Below are 21,559 nucleotides of genomic sequence, written 5' to 3' on the forward strand. Positions count from 1 at the left end.
AGAGCAAGAAGGAAGCAGAGGGAACGATGAAGGAGCTAAAGAGAACGTATCCGAGAGAACTTTTGCCACGCGAGAGAAGGGAAGAAAGAGGAGGAGAAGAAGAAGAGGAAAAAAAAAAGAAGAAAAAAAGGAACGAACGCGAAGACGACGCATCCTGCAAAACGCGTCGGATGATTATGCAAGAGGCCACGTTCGGCGCGTCCGCAACACGGGCAGGTTCGACCGGTCTTAATTGCAATCGTCCTACCGGACAACTTTGCTACGAAAACTAGTTAGGTTTGGGCGTAGAAACGATGCGACGGCTCGTTTAACGACCAATCGGTATATTTCTTGCTCCTTCGATTTCCTTACGAATATTAATTAAGAATGCAAATTTGTTCGATCGTTCCTTCTTCTAGTCATTTCGCAGCATGCACGTACTAGCGTTTAAAAAAAGGAAAAAAGAAAATCGGATCGTAAAATATAAAGGATTTTATTCGGAAGCGACGCGTTGCGTCCTAATATATCGCCTATTCGCCTTGTACACACGCTTAACGTTTCGAAACGATACGAATAAAGGAATAATTTTCTAAATTTGCCTCTATGGGAGAATAGCGCTATCGTAGATGGGAGTAAAATTCGATTTATCTCTAGGATCGAATTTTAATCGGTCCGTCCTAGGCGCGCGAGTAAACGTCTATGCTCTAATCTTTGCCGGACGAATCGAATCGTCGTCCATGGGATATATAGCGGTAGAAAGGACGTTCGGTGACTACTTTCATCGAAATCGTATGCGAGCCATAGCTCGGATCTCTAATCGAGCGATGACGCCGCATAGGAGAGATTCGAAGGAGGAACGATGACTCGATCCGCCTCGCTTCTTATATTCTCTGTGCTCGCGAGTGAAATTAGCTTGCAGGGATCGATCGAACAAGAAACCTATGACAGGTGTTAAACGTAAAGAAACTTCAAGAACCGTGGCTCGATACGTAACGGCGATCGGTCATATCGTAGACAGAAATTGGGCCGCTAAACGGGCCGTAACTCGCACGGTAACTCGATATTTAATATGAGAGCATAAACAATGTCCGGTCTACGCTTTGGAATGTCTCAATGGCGATTACTCGTGTGGCACGTGCAGGCGTTTATCTCGGCGTCGATCGTCTACCTCTCCCGCGAAAGTTCCGAACCGTAAATTGCACCATCGATTACGTCGTCGTATTGGTTCGTCGCGCGAGAAGAGAGTATGGCTCTCGGATCAACGGCGCATCATTTTATCGATTATTCCACACCGTGAATATCCTTTTCGATTCGCTTCGATTTACGTTAATCGTTACCAAACGGAGTTTATTCGGTCATGAGAAAATGGAAATTCATCGTGTATAATGCCTCGAAATTTATCGTACGTATCTTTCGCGCGAGTCATGATCGACCCCATCGTTTTCTTAATATAAACGCCTATACACGCGTTTTCGATAGGTAAAAGTCTTTACCTATAGCGTTCCCACGTTTATCCTACATTTATACGACCGCGCATTGTAGTTTCAAGGCAAATGGTAAGTAGTGTATCTATTGGAAGAGAAAAAATTCCTGGCAGCGAGAGAGAGATTTTTCTCCGGCTTTAAGATTTCTCTTTTGATCGATACGGAAGATACCGAACGCTGACGACAGCTCGAGTCATCTGCCTTTCGTTCTGCTGCCTGCAAAAACATCGAGAAGGTCGCGGTGCGTTTTAAGGACAAAAGGTAGAGAGAGAGAGAGAGAGAGAGAGAGAGAGAGAGAGAGAGAGAGAGAGAGAGAGAGAGAGAGAGAGAGAGAGTCGCGGATAATCATTTTCTCGGCTCAATCTGATATCGCTCTTGCACTCCTGCTGCCTTTTTCCTTTCGTGTCGTTCAAGAGGATCTTACTTGGATGAGCGCAACCAAGCTCGTGACATCACAGGTGCGTCAGCCAACGTTGCGCTGGTCGGTATTAAAAGATTCTCCGTTCGAATAGTCGGATCGTTAAGAACTCGCGGTATGCGAGTCTTCGATCGCACGAAATAATCGGCTCCGATCTTTTGCCATCTCGAAAACCATCTCCGAAAAGGATCGTCCGACGTTAAAAAGTTAAAATAACTCGGAACTTGGCTTATTCCAACGAATCGTATACTGACGATTTCTAAACGACTTATATCGACGATCTTAACGAATCTTACGGAATCCTCGAGCGATGAGTATCTCCTTTCGCGGTAGGCAACTAAGTATATATGCGAATCCGAACGAGAGAAAAATAAAAGACGAATGGCGTGTCTAGCACCTTGCAGTCAGCTGCTGCGTCGAGTCCGCCGCAGCCGTTGGTTGGCACCGGCTAAACTTCTCGAAGCGTTAGAGGAGAAAGGATCTGTATAGGGGGTCATCGCGTACGTACAGAAGAGACCGTGCGAATGGATATAATCGCCGATTAATAAGATCGGTTAATAAGATCCGATTAAAATCTAAGGACTCGAACGAATAATTCGATTTTCCCGCGACGTTCCCTTTCCCGAGAGAGATCCTTCCTATGGGCCGAAATCAATAAGAAACGAACTTATTCTTTCGCATTTATTCCCTCGATTCCTGCAACTTCGTCAATTTATACGATAATTGGACGAAAAAGTGAAAGATAAAGAAACGAGAGATATAATATATCCGAGACCGAAGGAAAATGAATCTATGTAGATTAGTAGTAGCGCGCGACGGAAGAACGTCATTGGCAAATAAAGTGGAAGTGAACGCCGCTAATAGACTATTTCGATCTTTGTAAAGCCACGGTGGAAGCATCATCGGAGTCGATGGGATTTGTTTTCTCTCCTATTTCGATCTACGAAAAGAATCGTACGACCGAGAACACAATCCTCTTTTCCAGATTGTAAACAGTCGCGAACGGGCGAAACATATTCATTGACGCTCGAAATATTCACCCTAAGAATAAAGAGTTTATCTCGTAGAGAAATTCGTATTACAATCTACACATATAGATAAGGTTTTTTGCCTATGTAAGTGACGCTGAAGAAGAGCGAAGAGAAAAAGTGCGCAACGTGAAAATAGATTCGTTAATTTCGAAGTTTTGGGAACGATTCGGTGGTTTCGGGAGAAGCACTCGCGTTTCATCAATCTTTCATCCGTACAGCGTCTATTTTAGCGATTACTTTTTTGGCTTGAACGCGCGGGATCGACGTTTTCATCGTTGTTAAAAATTCCATGATACTCGTATATAGAATTCTATGGCGCGCTTTTCTCCCTATCGTAACGTCTCCTTACGGTCAACAGTGAAGAAGTTATATATGATATAAATAAAATGTGGTATCGCGAGGGGCCGATAAGAGACATTGTCGGCTGTCAGAGATTTCAACTGAAACATTATTAAATTAAAGTTATACCAGTTTTATCTGGTTGGCGCTTGAGCGAACTTTTGAAAATGTAATCTTTGGACGTGCGGCCGAATCGATCAATCAAGTCCCGAGGAAGGATGAATTGCCGAAGGAAGGATTAGAAGCGTCGCTTTCGACGTACGACCATAAACGCGAGATTCAAATGTTTCTGGAAACCGCGAGCACGCATTGCGAAACTAATCCTGACACTGAACGCAACGGCAGCGGCCAGGGAAATAGACTTTCACGAAACCGCAAGTGTACGGGGATAGTCGTCAAATAAGGTCGTAAGCGATAACGCCGGCGATGTACGATCGTCCAAATAAGAAATACGTTGGCGCGGAGGTGGAATTATCTGTGTCTTGTGTCCGTAAACTTTCACGGACGGAACCCAGACGCATCGAGCACACCGTTATATACAACTATACGCGCGAGCGTATCTTCGCGTCGAGGTATTTCGTAAGACGGGTAGCGTCGATCGCGCACGCTCGATTAAGCGATCACCGCTCGATTAGACGTATCGCTTTTTGTCGAGTTCGATTCCGACCCGTCCTGGCCTATTCCTATTCGATGCCTACCTGGATTAATCGCTGATTAAACGAGCTGTCTAAAGATTTATTCCCTTGTAATTTCATTATAAAACGATCCACGCCATATCGGTCTGCTGCTTATAAAAACCTTATATTTTTACCCCGTGCGTCGAATGAGATCGGACTCTTAATAGTCTTGGTTGCATCGAGGATGACTCGCTGCTCGATTCGAAAAGATTCCAATTGATCGTCTTTCAGTCGGCCCAAACTTTAGCAGCATGAAATATACGAATTTCAATCTCGGTCATCGTCGAGTTTCAATCATCGAGAATGGATAATATTTTATCGAACGGAAAAGGAAAGAAAGAAGGAAAAAAAAAAAGAACAAAAAAAACAAAGGGAAGAGTAACGTTTCAGTTACATTCCGGTCGGTAGAGCGATTTCGCTCTATGGAAATCGCCGAGTAGGCGGGAGGACGTAATCGGTAGGAATATCGTAATAGGTACCTTAATCCCATCTAGCTTTCTATACCGCCCGCGGCGAGTTTACTCGCGCGCAAACGCCTGCCGTATGGCGAGCGAATCGCTTCGCCAACCAAGGCGCGTTCGAAGGGCCGAACCGTATTCCCACCCGCCATTTATCTCCATCGCACTCGCTTTGTCATTTCTTCCGTCTCGCTCTTTTCTCTTTTCACCTTTCCCTTCTTCTCTTCTTAGCCTTTTCCATTTACACGCACGCGTACACGCATGCGCCTCTTTTACTCCTTTCCCGCGCTGCCCACTACCCTGTCCCGCGCGAGCAAGTATCATCCGTACTTTCTTTCGCATAATCCTCGACGATGATTCGGCAAGGAATAATCTCCGATCTTCCTCCTCGCATCCTACGTGCTTCCCATAGATTCTCCAATAGGATATAGTTAATAGCAATCCGTACATTAAATCTCGAAATAATCTTTCTAATCTCTCTCGGTGAGGCAACAGACACGGATGGATAAAAGAATTTCTCCGTGGTTATCTGAAAATATTTTCGGCCAGAAACGATTGGAGCCTTTCATAGGAGCCTCCTAAATCCGTCAAACTACTTTCGCCGTTTAAACAACTTTCTAACTGTTGAAGCCTCTTGAGGCGACTAGCGATCGCGTTAGCGATTCTCCTACGGAGGTTTTTTTGGAAAAACGGAAAAAGACGAAAGGAACGAAAAAGGGGAAGGGAGGGAGGGAGAGAGAGAGAGGGAGAGAAGGAAGGATTTTCGAAGATAGGAAAGAGTCATGAAACAAGGTGGTGGCCTGCCGTGGGCGAGAGCGAGAACGAGGTAACGAGATATTAAACGTTCCTGCAACCTCTCGAACGTGTTTGCTCACGTAACCCGTATTAATGATACGTTAAATCGCCACGAGGGAGTAATTACATAGGGCGCCGATAGCATGCAAGAGGTAAACGGCGTATACGCTGTAGTACGCTGTTCGTACACGTATTGGTCGTACGTACACGCGGAATACAAAAATTCTTTATTCGAGTCGAGTCGAGGCGAGCAACGAGCCTCCAAAGGCTCGGCCGTACTTGAGAACGGCGAAGGCTAAGCAAAGGCTATAAAATAAAAGAGTTCTCGACGAAAGCCGTTCGTCCGAACAAATCTCTCGGTTCCTTTCGAGATATAATACAATGAGACAATGAGAAAGACCGATAGGTAGTTTACTTAGGGGTTCTACGGTGATAATAATTAGCATAAGTCTACGAGACAATCGGTTCAAGTATTCTTGCGCTGTTCTATTCGAGATAAAACATCCTGCGTTGGCGGGCAAATCGCAGTCACGGCTGTAATTATTACGCAAAAAGACGAGCGACGCACGTGTTCCTAACAGTGAGTGCGCGTACGAACCGTGACGAAGCCGGCATTTCGACCATCTCGTTATCGACGATCATCTCACTCATGCCGATAGCCCATGCTGATAGCCTTTGATCGGTAAAAGAGCTGCTTTTCGGTCGAATCAACGTTCTTAAATCTATCAGAATATTAATACCATTTCAATTTGTCTTCCATATGTCGAATATCGTGCACGAAGCGATGAGAACTGATGGGATTATACTATTATAGAGACCCGGCCCCTCCTCCTTCATCCCGGTCTCCTTCACAATTTTACTCTGGACAGTTATCGAGGAAGAGATCGATTGCGCAACGCAACGAGATAAATACTTAGTTGTTTTCTTCTTATTTTGAGAATCTTCTTTCTTGAGGAAGCTCGCCGGAAGCTTGGCCGAGTCTAAGGAGCGCGCGCGCGCGTGCGCTCGCGGTGAAATTCTAATCGAGCGCGCGCCGTTCGAGTCGCCGCAGCGAGAAGTCAATGGAGCGCGGTGGATAAGTCGAAACCGGTTACGATCCACATAATTGCTCGCGTGTAAATTTAGACGGGGCGAGAACATAGTGAAAACGATAATGGGAACCACCTGGTTCGTTCCCCGTCACTTTGGTAGGGCCCGTTGATTACTTTTAAAAGAGCATAGCGCGGCCTGCTCTGGCAGTTCTGCGCGCAAAATTCTCGGCAACGACGCCGGACGACGAACGAACAATTGCGAAGGTGCTCCTGGATAGCGGCAAAAGCGACATCTTTGTAATCTCCTTCGAATTATCAAGCGATCGTATTAAAAATATAACAGGGGAGAAGGGAATACGTAAAGTTCTCGTCGACGATAAGCACCGATTACCGATAATCGAATCGAACACGGAAATAATCAGGCAAACGTCTTTTTTCGCTCGGAGGACAAATGACGTAGAACGTTAGCCTGTCACAAAGTTCGATCAGCGTGAAGCTCTTGTAAAATTTAAATCGAACGTTCCTTCCTTCTAACCAATTTGTCTAAGATCGTCGTTCCATTAGCCGGCTTAAAATAAATTCCATCTACGATCCTCGCAAATATAGATATCCATCCTTGCAAAGGAGGCTGGTACATGCAAAGTCGAGAGTGACCCCCTTTCGAAGTGGAAACTGCGTGACCCAGGCTCCGTTTTCTCAACTTGTCGCGTGAATAAATTTAAGATCGATTTATGCAACGACTTGGTAACGAAGCGAATCGATAGGCTCGTTAATCATCGTCCAAGCTCGTACGGAGGATCCGATCTTAATCGGAGCACGAATTATTACGTCTCTCGAAGCTCTCGTGCGAGAGGTTGCAGGATCTAGGTAGCTCCTAACCGTCCTTGGACGAGGTTGCGCGCGTGAAACTCTTTACGCTACGAAAATCAATGTTGAAGTTAGTAGGCCGTACTACGTCGAGCGAGGGTAGAGAGAGCGAGAGAGAGCGAGAAAGAGAGAGAGAGAGAGGAGCATGATAAAACGGGTGAAGGTGAAGGGCGAAGGTGCTAGGGAGTGATACGAATGTTCGGTAATCGGCTACGCGAATCGTCCTTGAACGTCGTCGTCATCGTCATCGTCGTCGTCGAGAAAAATCGATATACCGGAGAAGCTCGCAAAGACGATATCTCGCTTCGAACTCGTTCAAATTTGCCGATAATTCGACGAATCTTAATATCCTTCAGTGAAATCCGAAAGAGAGAGATTCGACATTTTACAGAGGCATTATCCAAGTTCGACGATCTTGTCGGTTCTTGTCCTTCTAGCGCACGAGCAAGACCTTCGAATATCTCTTATCGTCCTCGACCACGAGGACGTGCGTGTCGAAGAAACGGGACGCGCTTCTATCTTCCATTAATCGACTTTTCGTTTGGCCCACTAGCAACGTTAGTATTTCCGTGTCGTCAGGGATGTCCCGTTATCGATAACGTTTAACGCGATAACGTGCGGGACGCTTAAAGGAAAGTCGGAGAACCGCTTTCGGGAGCGATCTCGTATCGATTTCGATTTCTCCTTGAAATTTCTCTACGGGCGTGCTGCTGCGCGCGCCTTCTTAGAACGGGAGAAAAGAAGACAAGAACAGAGAGAGAGAGAGAGAGAGAGAGAGAGAGAGAAATACGTTCGGTATAGTAGTCCGTGCGTGAGCGTGTTCCGACGCGACAGCGCGCACAACAGATAGGATCTTTCTGGTTGGTATGCGCCAGAGCGACCGATACGCGACACCCATACCGCGCGAGCATACGGAGCTGCAGGTTCCGTGACCCCGAAACCACGGATACGCTCTTGAGATATGCCACGAGGAAAACCTCTTAAGAGTTGCAAGTAAGATCGTTATTCTTTTGTTAATTCGCAGAAGGAAAGGATCGATCGACGAATAGACCGGATATCGCCCCGAAACCAAAGAGTTTCTTGCTACGTCCACCGTGTTCGTTCGTCGTTTCTCGACGATCTTCGACGATGTTACGGTGAACTAGAGTCGTATTATTACCGCAACGTATCAGACAGGACCGTACAATAAAAAACCAACTGCACTTTAACGTTTCCATTCGCATAATCTTACGCTGCAGACTGTGTCATTTTACGCTCGTTCCTCGAGCATTTAATTTTATCGCATACTTCGATCTATACTTATATAGAGAGACAAAGTTTATGATCGAAAGTGGTCCGCCAAGGAAAGTCGCCGTCGAGAGTTTCAAAGGCGCCCATATTTCGTAAGACTAAGATCATCTTTGAGAGATTTTCTCGTGGAAGCCGTTCGTCCCTGTAATAATTAATCGTAAAACTAAGGAAACGAGAAGACGAATGCGATAAAAAAAAGAAAGAATTTGACAAACCTCCTCGCGTCCACGCTCGGAAATCGGCTTATGCTCGTTGATGCGTGACGTCGTCGGTAGTACGTCGAGGGAGGACAAAAAATACCTCGAGTAGACAGGTTTTCAATGTTAATATCGAGTCGAAGTAACGCTAGATTAGAAAACTTTCTCGTTCTGTCTATTAACACGGCGACGTAGACGACGTGGAACGCGCGCGACTCGTTTTTCCTCTCGAGAGTCGAGATCGAGTGCGAGAAAAAGAGAGAGGAAGAAAAAAAAGTAAAATAATTTCCGACATTCGAATAGCAAATTATGTATGATACGCTGCTCACACGTGTTTCGACGTCGTATTTATCCATAAGTGCTACCGCATTTTGCGAAGATAATGATCACGATAAATTTCATCTCTCATCTTTCCTTTCGCGGACCGTCCTTATCGATCTTGAAAGATCTTAAAAAAAGAAAACAAAAAAAAGGAAAGAAAAAAGAGAAGGAAGCGTGGTCTTTTGGTTCGAGAAATTCGCGTGCACATCTCCAAGAGAATAATACGCGAGGATAAGGTAAGAGAATGACAGAGGATTCGTTCGTACACGCACGACGTAGCGTGCAACGAGCAAGCGGCTGATTTAGTCGCGTAGATCGAGCTCCGCATACCAAACGACTGTGACCGACTACGAGTGGATCGAGACACCGTTGGGCCTCAAGGCCGTCGGGCTCGTAAAGCCAATTCGTGCCTCTCCCTCGTGCTCGACCGACCAAACAAGCCTTATTTTCGAGAGAATCTAGAGAGAGAGAGAGAGAGAGAGAGAGCGCGCCTACTCTGCACACTCTTCCGTTGCATTTCGCCAAGATGGCAAGTCGAGGCGAGCCATCGCGCTAAAAGTCCATTACTCGCGAATTAATGCTGATTCGACGCAAATCAGCTACGACGCGTAAATCCAAAAACAATTTCGCGTTAGATCGGTATTGACGTTTTATTTTCGTGCCAACCAAATGCAAACCATAGAAATGGGCGTTCGGTCGAGCAAACGAATGTCGCGTCCTTAATGCAACCCTGCTCTAATTCGATTTCGCTCTTATGAATACGCCTTGGGATATAAAATACTTTTGAACCGGGTCCGTGGAATAGCTAAATAAGTAGGAGAGTTTGCGTTTTGGCGAGAGGCCAGGAGACGGTAGACGCATCGAATTCTTTCGATCTCGATGTTTACCTCTCGACCGGCTACGAGCTAGTCCCCGTCGACTTTTAGATACGAACGTATCTATAAGCGAGACGCAAGCGGATCTATCGCGAAGATTTTTACCGACGAGGGCAAAGATCAAAGGTATAAAGAACGATAGAAAAACGTGCGTTTAATTGATATACCGCAAACTTTCACGGTAATTCTTATTCGCGAGACACCGCAAACGTTTCACGAAAAAAAAAATCTCGTGTACGTCCATCGACTAGACGACTATCGCGTAGTCTACCTAGATACGTACCTAGGTATCGTTATTTAAACTAATAGATAGAAAGAAAATCGCGCGTGCGCGACCGATAAATCGGTCGCTGTAAAACCAAGTACGATTCTACGAAAGCTATCTGATCGTGAACGCTCGGCCGTCAACGAGTTCTACGAGTAACAACGACTAGCAACGGTGGTAGACGCGAAAGCGCGTGGGTGTGCGCGAAATGGAAGGAAAAAAAAAAAGAAAAAGAAACAAAAAAGAAAGAGAGAGAAAAAAAGGAAAACAAGAAAAAAAGAAAGTAATAGTTGATAGAAAATCTGATAAAGAGAGTCGCGGACGTCGCGGAGAGACTCGTGCGAAAGTAATTAACCCGATGGTCCGCGCTAATCGTTCTTTAAAGCGCCGTTCGGTGTCCACGAGTCGATCGAGATAATACCGCGATGCACTTTCTTTCCATATAGAGAAGCGTGCGAGTGTGAAAATCACGCCCATTCATTCGTACCGCGTAAGGATTCGTTAGCGGATTACTCGCAATTCCAATTATTACCGGTGTCTTCGAAGGTCCAACGGCTTCGGCCTTCGAGAAACGGGCTTCGATCGATCGTTCCTATCATCGCGCGAAATATCAAAAGCATTCCGACGTTTCTCCCCGGCCCCCATCCCCCTCTCGACGCGTTTATCGAAACTCGTCCGATCCGATGAAACAAACTCAAGGATTGGACGAGTCACGATAGTCGTTTACGAGTAAAATTCGTCAATGGCGATGTTAGGAAATTAATGAAAATTAGGTGGATAGGAATGGTGGTTAGGAAGAGGAAAATAATAAATGAAGAGCCGAACAACGGAGGAGCGGAAGAAAAGTCGAGAAAGTGGAGAAGACGGCGGTTTCGGATTCCACCTGTTAAAAGGAACGCTCGATATCCGTTAGAGCTATCCCCTTTAACCGGCGGCCTTGTCCGCCCCCGTCTAACGCACACACGATCCCACACCAAGAGCGACTACGACGAGCACACCCTTCCCGCGCTCTGGGTCGTCAACATACATCCAGTCGGTCGACTTAACCCCGCTCTCCCCGGGCCGATATCTACCTGGGCGCCTACGCGCGCGACTTCAGCCCCCTTCCCGCCGCCTTCCCCAACAATGACGTCATACTGCGACGTCGTCGATGACGTCACCGTTCCGTGCCGCAGTTCCGTTCATCGATCACGCGCGCGCACCTAACCACCCTCCTCCTCTACCTAGCGAGATCGGATGCCTCAGGGCCGGCGAAAGAGGCACCCTCTCGATCTCTGCTCGATTCAATGACGTTCGCACGTGCGGAAAACACCTGCTGCCTACGCACCTTCCGAGCTTTTTTTTTTGTCCGCGTACCGGACAAGACCGAGTTCCTTCAATCAAGAAACGCGCGAAAAGATAGCACGCCTCCGCAGGTATCAAGGGTCGCATACCAAGCGGAAGAATCGTTCCAAAGCGATGCCTTTGGAGGAGCGTGGGACTAGATGAGAGACCGAAGGAACGCTATATTACGTTCTTTAATCCTTGGAGCGTGCGCGACGAGACTTTGCTCGAGCGAACGAACGAGTGAAAATGATCTTAATGAGAGAACAAAAAGGAGACGCTCTTTTATTTTTCACCTTTTTTTCGATACTTTTCAATATCTCTACGACAACCTCTTGTGAGCTTTTATTAGGAATGTATCGACTGAGCGTGCGATCCTTTGGAATTTCGAGCGTTGTCTCGGTTATAAAAAATCCCTTATATCGCTGTACCGCTAAACGTTTCGATAAGACGCCCCCGTTCGTGATAAGACGGATCTCGCGAAATCTCGATAAAGACGAATGTTGAGAAAGAATTGATCCGATAGCGGCGGATATGAAGGATCTTTCCTGGATAGGGTGGATCTATACGCGCGTCATGGCCCACGTACGCACGACGGATTATGGCGATCGATAAATCACGAGGGAATATTGCGAAAATTGAAAGAAATTGGAATATCTTTCAACGAGTTCGTTAAGCCTAGCGGATTATTGCGTTTAATCGATACGGAACGACTTACGTACGTGTACTTATGTCCGATAGCCTCCCTCGCCGCTGCCAGTATAAAAATAATTTCTGCTTATGTACGCGCGCGCGCGCGTGCACGAGAAAAGGATTTAAATGCTTCTACCTCTTGCGAGGAGCAACTGCTTAATTTTGTTGCTTCTTTCGTCATTCTAGCCGCGTTGCATAACGAGCATTTCCGTGCCGGTCATTCACCAATACGTTTTGCTGCTTCTGTTTCGTCACTTTGGTTACAAGGCGGTGTAAAAAACTTGAGAAGAAGCAAGCACGCGCACAATGCATCCTGCGAGCCGCGCGAATCTCTCTCTCTCTCTCTCTCTCTCTCTCTCTCTCTCTCTCTTTCTCTTTCTGTCTTATATCGCTTTTAGCTCAGCCTCTTGCGTTTCTTTACAATGACATCGCTCGAAATAACTTGATTTTCTTGATTACGAGCAAGAGTAATTACCGATTGCTAAATCGTCGAATTCATGGAGACGAGCTCGCCATTAATGAACATTGGCGATTTAATAAAAAGAAACTCTTGCCGATTTCTTTCAGAGTGGTCGCGAATCATAAAATTATTTTATAGTTGGCGGTCATTCACCAAATACCACGACGACACTAAAGTATTTACGTTTGAGAAGAGAAGAGACGCGCTGGATGCATCGTCATAGCTTTGCTTTGGCACGAGTAACGAAAATGTCTTTTTTTCTCTCTTTCTTTCCCTCTTTCTCCTTTATCCATCCGTCTCGGTCTCTTTGCTTTTTACCGTCTTCCTGCGTGCCCGTTAAATTTAGCCCACTGCCACGCCGACTATTACGCGAGCGAGTTGTTAGCGGCGTAACTTTATCGCCCTCTCTCTCTCTCTCTCTCTCTCTCTTCCGTTCTACGGCTCGTTCCTATTCTCGCCTTACGAAAGCCAACGGCGTAACGGTACTTCCGCGAAATAGAGTCGAAACGAAATTGCAAGCGCCGGGAACTTGTCTCAAGGTCGACACTGAAATCGCGAAATTCCTGTCCTGCGGACATCATCGAAGTTATACCAAACTTCATCCAACTTATCGACTTATCCGACGATACGATAGAGTCCGCTCGTCGAAGAATGCTAAAGGTAATTTTTTCTCGAGTTTGCGAGTCCAGTAGCAACGACGAGTCCCCGCTCAAACAGACATAAGTTGTAGACATAAGAGGAAAAAGTTTCGCAAGGCGCGTTACCACACTCGCGGAAGCTGCGGAACGGTGAAACGTAGTATCGTTAAACATTCTTAGAGAAGCCGCTACACGCGTCTCGCGAGAAACTCGCAAGAGAATTTTATCGACTTTGTGTCAAAAAAAAGAAGAAGAAGAAAAAAATAGAAAGACGATGTTTCTTGCAAATGAGTTTGTAACCGTTATGAGAGATGATTCACGAGAATAAAACGTTTCCATAGATAAAAAGTAAGAGGAGAGAAATTGCGCGCAACGTAAGTGACGATTAAGAGGTATAAGCCAATAACGAAAGCAAAAGGTGGAAGAGAAAGAGGAAGCGAGAATCGAGGAGGACGAGATCGGGAGCGCAAACGCCATCACCGATGGCGACGACGGTACATGACGCCGAAAATAGCGTCGTCCTTGGTGGCACGCGTGACGTCGTAATGCCGTCGGTCGGTCGATGACGGACGGGGGCGGCGTTGTGACGTCAACGTTAATGCCTTCGTCGGTGTAGCGAGCGACGCCACCACCGTCGTCGCCGCCGCCGCCGCCGCCGCCGCCGCGACGCCACCGACGCACCGAGCTTGCGCTCTGTATTTCCCAAGCTTGCGCTCGATCCAATGGCCTCTCTCTCTCTCTCTCTCTCTCTCGCTCTCTCGCTCGCTCTTTTCCTCGGAGCTGTTCGGACTTTGAATGAAACGGCAGAGCGAAACCGATCCTTCCGTTGTCCGATATTTCCTTTCTTCTCCTTCTTTTCTCTTGACTAGCCGAAGGGCATGGAGCTCTTTTAAAAAGAACTTCTTTTCAATTTGTACGAACGATGTAGGTACTCTTTGAACTAAAAATAAACGAACGTCCGTTCGTATATGAAGGTGCTGCTTTTAAAGCGTCTAAAGAAGACAAACGTCTTCGTGCAGAACGACGTCTTCGCGTCGACTCGGAATCGACATTTTCGTCAAGTATTTCGCACGGAATACGTTTTCGCGGTGAAATCTATTTCAGGTAAAACAAGGCCGTGCGTCACAAGGCGAGTCGCGTTACACATTTTTATCCGCGCTTCGCACGAATAAATCACGCGCGAAAGCGAACCTAGGAGAGCAGCGTCTATCGTTTGCGCTCCTTACGCCTTATGCTTGAGTATAGATTTAGTCTTTTCTCCCCGCAAGGAAGAGTCAGAGATACGTTAACTTTTCCTGTCATCGAAATCTATGCCACTGAAAATCCCGCTTTTCTATGTTTTCCTCGTGAATGAACAAGGATAACAAGGAAATAGAGATTTGTTAATCGCGAGTTAATAAGAAGGTTATAAATAATAATCTGACGTTCCTATTGATCGTATCCGGGGAGTGGGAGGGATAAAGCGAGCAAAACGACGGAAAAAGGAGTTTTTAATGGCATTGTGCTCGTGACACCTCCTCGTTCGTCTACACCGACCCTTTCACTTCGATCAGCACGCGCGAGTCGAGCGCGCAACTGACGAATACCGGTACACACACGTAAAGTTTTCATTTTTAAGTTTCACAAGGTGCGACCTTTCATTAAGTAATTTCCATATAACGGCACGTGCCTCTCTTTTTCCGATTTTTCCATTATTTCGCGATACTTACGACCATCGAGACGATTATTCGAAGCTAACCGCTGTCGACTCGCATACTCGATCTTTATCATCGATCGGCTACTGACCCTCTCGATAATCGTACCAACTACCGATACATCGACTTTTAATTATAAACTCGTTACAGCATAGATAGGTAGAACCCTCTTTGAAATTTCTAAATGGTATCAAAGTATTCAGCTTGTTCCTTGCACGAGCCAATCGATAAATCGATCGAGAAAAATTTCACCGCCGTAGTCACGATAGCGACTTCTGTTAAATCGCTCCCAAAGACTATGTCCCGTGCCAGGTGAGAGTCCCGCTACGTCTGCGTTTTATATTTTATGAACGAGTCCCTCCGTTGGAACGGTATTCACGTAAGACCAATCCCTTTCGCCTCTCTCTCTCTCTCTCTCTCTCTCTCTCTCTCTCCTTTTTAGCTACGTTGCGTCACCTGTGGTCTCGCAGTTTCCTCTCTTTTCCTCGTTTATAAGGCGCGCAGATCGCGTGTTCTCCCGAAAAGAGGACTCCCGGCATTCGTTGCCGCAAAAACCGCAAGTTCATCGACAAGTCGTCGTGCTATCGGCGCGTTTCACGAGCAGAGCCAGCCTTTTGCGGTCGAAAGAATTTCATTGATGGCAACGAATGAATGATGCCGTAGCCATTGGGAACCATTCCGCGTCACACTCGCGCATAATTACCGTCGCGCATTCCTTCTCATCTTTGCTCAAGAACGATCGATACTGAAAAAGTAACTAGACGAAAAAGTGCAATCACGTGGTATATGGAACTACGATCATTGTTGTGAAAAAAATCAATATAGACGCGGATAACCGGATGGCTATTATCGGAATGACGAAATTGCTTATCGGACGTTGTAGTCGACGTCCAAGTATCGGAAGGATGATTCATGCTCCCGATTGACATTCTGACGTTTTCGACCGATCTGTTCTCTTTTTTGTTTTTCCTTTCGGAATAGCGCGTGAACCGATGATGTTTCATCGTTAACTTTGAACGGTTCCATGCACGGGAGCATGGCCATTATAGCACAACGACGCCAAGGAGAATAGGTGAAAAGTGTAAGAGCACGCGATCTCTTTTCTTCTCGATCGATCTCTCGCTCTTTCTACCTCGTCAAACTTTCTCTCCTCTTCTCTTTTGTGGCCTAGCCAGGCAGCCGCGGATCGCCCGCCTCGCACGTATATATTTAGTTTGGCCAGCAAAACAATGCAATTGGCCTCTAGGAAGCGCGAATCGTTTCTTCTCTACTCTTTTCGGTGGCACTCTGTACCGCGTAAACATGCTTCTACGCACATCGCTCTTACTCGTATGGCCAAAGTGTAGAATTAAAATGACTTGATCGTTAAAAAGTTGTGCAATAATTACGAAAATTGGCAGATCGAAATAGGCCAGATATTCTCATTAAGGCTATTGGCATTTAAGAGAGATGGAGAGAGAGAGAGAGAGAGAGAGAGAGAGAGAGAGAGAGAGAGAGAAGAGAAAGGACGGACCTCTTCCTTGTGGCATACATAATGCGCGCACACACACACACACACATCTAATAAAGATATTTAATTTATGTACATAGACCGTGTCCGCTTATGGAGTTAGCCTTGACAAGTCAAGGGGCGAAGGATTCGTCGAGTAACTGCATCGTTTAGAGAACGACTCATTCCCGGATGCAGAATGGTCGTCTGATCGAGACCGTTGCGTACGGTAAATCCATCCTGTTAACCTTCGATATGACAAATGGAAATGCCTTTGTCGAAAAATATTTCCGATCGTTTCGCGATGAAATCTAATCGGACGAATTTCTAGACGAGTCTGGAATGAAGTAGTCAAGTGCGATATAAAATCAGACCAGGGAGTGCGTAAAGATGCATCGCGTCGTTACAAGTTCCGGCCGGACTCGAACTACTTGAACGATAAGTTTGAACGATAAGTAAGCGAGAAACGAGATTCGTATTTATTCGACGCATAAAACATGAAATAAGACTTGGCGGGACAATGGAAGAAACAATGATCGACAAGAATGATCTCTCGAAAGCATGTTGAAGTAATTAATCCGCGCGTATACGAGGTCGAAGTGATCGGTCTAAGCCTTTCTCTCTCTCTCTCTCTCTCTCTCTCTCTCTCTCTCTCTCTCTCTCTCTCTCTCTCGGATCAAGATATCGTAATATCTTAGCGATCGTCCAGCCCACGCGGTTGAAAGACAAAACGAGAAACAAAAGGAGGAGAGGGAGGAGAAAAAGAGAGAGAGAGAGAGAGAGAGCCTCGATCTATCGAGTATCGATGTGGCAGCGCCTACTTAACGGTGCTACGGTAAAAGTACGAGTGCGTTTAATGCACGGAAGTCATAAGCGTTGATTTACCATTGTCACGGCCGTTACTCTCTCGTCAGGGAAAAGGACAATCGTTTGGTTCGCGATTCGACATCGCTGGTGGCTCGCGACAATAATGCGGCAGAACCGGTGACCGCACCTGCAATCGCTGTAAGTGGTTATATTTGTAGTTTGTACTCTCTTCTTTCCTGCGGTCTCGTGCAGGCCAAGTATGTACGCGGAAAAGAAACGTCGCGCGCTCGGCCCACTGCCAGACTATATTTACCTTAACGTGCCGGTTACACCTGTAAAGACTAAACTTTCAACGTCGTCGTCGTCGCCGCCGCTGCGACGGATAGAAGACAGCTCGTACGAAAAATGCTTCTCCGAGACATTAGAGACGCGGAAGCTGCGAGACCGATCGATTTTTATGCTATTTTTCCACCTATAATCGGATTTCCTTTCGTACACGATAGGATGCTACGGAAACGATGATTCCATTCTTTCGCGCGGCACGCGAACAACTCGTAACTCGAGAAATATCGTTTCAGAATGTAATAAACGAGCGGTAGCGTAACAGACTCGTGATAAATCGAAGTTATCGAAGATGTCACGAGTGAAGTTGAGCGGAATTATGCGAGAACGCACGTGTATATTTATTAAAAGTCGTCGAAATTCTGATCATTTTTGAAAGGTACCGCGCGCTTTATAATTTATTCGAGGACTCGTTTCGTAACGTTTCTACGTATTACGTCTAATAGTAATAACATTTTATAAAGTTAAGCTCCGAGACATCTCGTCCTTGCTAATAATGTTAGATTCGTCGAATAAAGCCGGAAATAAATAAATTGCTAACATTTTACGGTGTCTCTTTGCCATAAACTTAATCGTAGAATATTAGACTAGTGATCGCGTTACCTTTCCGACCGGACGTTGCGACGAAAGGACCCTTCTGTAAGGAGCAAAAGGGAAAAGTCTAAGGAGAGGAATAGAAGAAAGCTCGAAGAACGCACGGTTCGTGTTCGGCCATCACATCCTTCGTTCGATCGTCCGATCCTTCGTTTCTTCGTTGGAGGACGATCGACGAGTTAAACGCGATTACCATCACCATCACCAGCCATCACCACCACCATAAGCAGTAATCACCTGCGGCAACCATCAGCGACCATAGAAAATTCAATCTTTTTATTTTTTATCTCTTTTTTTCTTTTTTTTTTCTTTTTTTTTTTTTTTTTTTTTTTTTTTTTTATTTTATTTAGTCGAGAAGAGCGCAGCAAGACGTCTCTCTTTGTTCGCGCTGGTTGCTGAAGACTTACACTTGTTCCAATGATCGTGGCGTTGGTGCGCGTGATGCTGCTCGAGGTTGCGATGATGGTCGTGATTGTTGTTGGTGTCCGCCGCGATGGTGACCTGTTGATGGTAAGGTACGCTCGTCGGCAAATGGATCGTCGTCGTGGTCGTGGTGGTCGTCGTCGTCGATCGTTCACGCTGTTCGCTTTCGATGCGATCGTGATCGACGACGACGTGGTGGCGGCCTATAGGCGCGGGACGTTGCTGAATCGTCGCTGCCGGTCCCCCACCGGCCGTTCCTTCGGTTCCTGCATCCTCGGTTACGGTACGCATCGCGCGTACGATCGCTCCTCTTTCATTCACCGATCGAATTCACCGGACCCACCGGGAGAAAACATCGATATCTATTCGTCTATTTGAATTAGCTGCTCTGCCTCATCCCGATCGCGCACGTTTGCACGCGCGTGCTTAGGTGCGCGTGCCGAGAAGCACGTGCTACCGCGAGACTTGCGAGATCCTGTTCGATTATTACGAAACACCCGCACGAACACGACCGAAGAGGGAGGAGGTGGAGGAAGTTTGGCGTGCTTCCTCGAAAACTCGACGACTCGAGAAAGTAAGTTGAAGGAAAAAAGAGAAGAATAAAAAGTCTAACGTTGCGAAACTTTTCTCGTGGCAAAGATCGCGCGATTTGACGCGTCTTCCTTAAAAATTGAACGAGCATGCGCGTCGTCGTTCACATTCGGGGATGAAGGACGGATAGTGGCTGGACGATGAACGGACAACAGGAATTAGTGTCGTACTCGTGCACAAATCGAATTCTCTCTCTCTCTCTCTCTCTCTCTCTCTCTCTCTCTCTCTCTCTCTCTCTCTCCCTCGCTCGTTCACTCGCTCGATCGCTCGCTGTTATTTCGCTTTACGACGAAAGGGAACACTCGATAATGCGCGCGCGCACGCACGCACACGATAAAACCATTGAAACGCGCCAAGAGAAAACACAAAAAAAATCCTGTCTTTGGTTTCGTTAAAATTCAGTTGGAATATAGAGAGGGATAGCGTCGTTGGTTTTTCTTACTGAATCGAAACGGGGTGTGTCAAGGAGAACGATTCTTTGCTCTTTTAACTACCACCGACCTGCGTGCGTCGTCGTAGCGCAAGATGAATCCTTCCAGACGATGTCGGTGGAGGTCAGCGCTCCACCGAGGAGCCCGAAGATCTCGGACCTGGGCACTCGCATGCAGCCACCCTTAAGTCCTCGCTTTTTATCGTTCCTCTCTCACAACGGACGACATTGTCACGCTCGTTTTATACTATTTCTCTATCCTTTTTGATTTTTGATTCCTCTTCTTAATCTTTGTCTATCGATCGCTTTGGCAAGAACAAGGATAAACGGTTTCCCGCGATCTCGTGGTTCACGATCGATATCACCATCGATGAAGTAAAGTCACGTTCCTATAGGGAAAAACGAAATCACGTTTCTTATTTCTTCGAAGAAATCCTTATTCAGTAAGGAAGAGAACGCGCGTATGTCGTATGCGGAGCAAGGAGAACGGCGGCGGCACCGGTGCGCGTTTTCGAACGAGAGAAGAAAGAATGGTACACTCGCACGGCTGGCCGGCAGGCGCGTAACTGAGTCCGGATCGCGCGCGTTCCGCCGCTATATTAAAAGCGTAGCGCGTGTAGAGCGACGGCGGTGACGGTAGCGGAGGTGGTGCTGGTGGTGGTGGTGGTGGTGGTGGTGGTGGTGCTGCTGCTGCTGCTGCTGCTGCTGCTGCTGGTGGTGGTGGTGGTGGTGGTGGTGCTGCTTCTGCCGTTATTGCCGCGATGGTGGTGGAAACAAGAACGGCACACTATAGCCGTGTAACAACGACGACAAAGACGACGAGGAGAATGCAAAGGTGGTAGTGACGAGGGTAGTGGGGGTGTCGGAGAACGGCGCTAACGGTGACGTCACTCATCTCTCGCGGACGTCATAACCCGGGGCACACGCGGCCAACGGATCGATGGACCTGGCCTGGCGAGCGGGAGTCCTCATTGGCCCACGCGGACGATGATGCCGTTACGGTGACGTCAGCACGCCACCCACCGCCCGCAACCCCTCGCGTCGCGACCTAGTGCCGGCACGCGGCCCACCGACCGACCGACCGAGCCAGAGAAAGAGAGAGACGGTTCTATCTCTCCCCCCTCTCCTCTCCTCTCCTCTCTCTCTCTCTCCTCCTCCGCTCGCTTTGAGAATATTCTGGTCCTCTTCGACGTCCACTGGCGCGGGCATTTTCTTACCGACCACGGCTTTTGAATTATCGATGAAGCGATTATAAAGAGGCTATCGAAAGCCACTTCCTCTCCTCGTCTCGTCGCCTCTTGCCACTTCTCGCCCACCGAACTTTCGCACGTGATACACGTCTATCGACCCTTACGACGATTCATAATAAGGCGTGAACCTTTTTTCTCTCTCAATTACGCGTACCAGAATTTTATTGATAATACTTTAAGCGTGAAATAAATGGAGCGCTTCCATGCGTAATATATATATATATATATATATATATATATATATATATATATATATATATATCTATATATATATATACACATGCATACATAGATATACATGTATATACATGTTGGATGGAAAGAAAAAATGAATTTTGTACGAAAATTCGAAAATAGACGTCTCTAGAATAAAATGTCTCTTTTATCCCTATTTACTCGAAGCAATGACGACGTTCTAACGCTTCCTCGAGCAACGTAACGCCGATCGATCTTCCTGCTTGCGAGCGTGAAGCGGATTTATGCCGGCCGCATTGGCTACGCCAACGATGCCTCGAAAAACCGGAAACTGTCGTTTGTGCGTGGGAAGGCTTCGTCGTGATAAAAGAGAATAAAAAAGAGATAGAGACCGAGAAAATGGGAGAGAGAGAAGGTGTTTCCGAGCGAATCGCGGGGGTGTCTATTTCACCGCCGATGCAACCTTCATTCATGCATCGGCCGACCTAAAGGCAATGCCGAGGGCCACCCCCTCTTTGGAAGCACGATGCACGCGTAGCGGAGCGGAGGCGTAAGCGACCGCTCGACACGTTGCCCTAGTTTAAGTGACTCGTTCAGAGAGCT

The 21,559-nt window shown here is 46.8% G+C and overlaps 1 protein-coding gene across 2 annotated transcripts in view; it reads right to left on the reverse strand.

Annotated features, from left to right (window-relative positions):
• The window catches only part of LOC124426858 (nuclear receptor subfamily 4 group A member 2), a 37,902-nt gene extending 17,084 nt beyond the window's left edge, over positions 1-20,818 (reverse strand). Inside the window, exon 1 of one of the 2 annotated variants that reach the window (XM_046969030.1) lies at positions 19,583-20,818. In XM_046969030.1, the coding sequence (XP_046824986.1) occupies positions 19,583-19,685 (103 nt within the window). In that variant the 5' untranslated portion in view covers positions 19,686-20,818. The other variant, XM_046969029.1, reaches the window with a different exon arrangement.
• Between the last annotated feature and the right edge of the window lie 741 nt (positions 20,819-21,559).

This window comes from Vespa crabro, chromosome 9 (assembly GCF_910589235.1).
Source record: "Vespa crabro chromosome 9, iyVesCrab1.2, whole genome shotgun sequence".
NCBI lineage: Eukaryota > Metazoa > Arthropoda > Insecta > Hymenoptera > Vespidae > Vespa > Vespa crabro.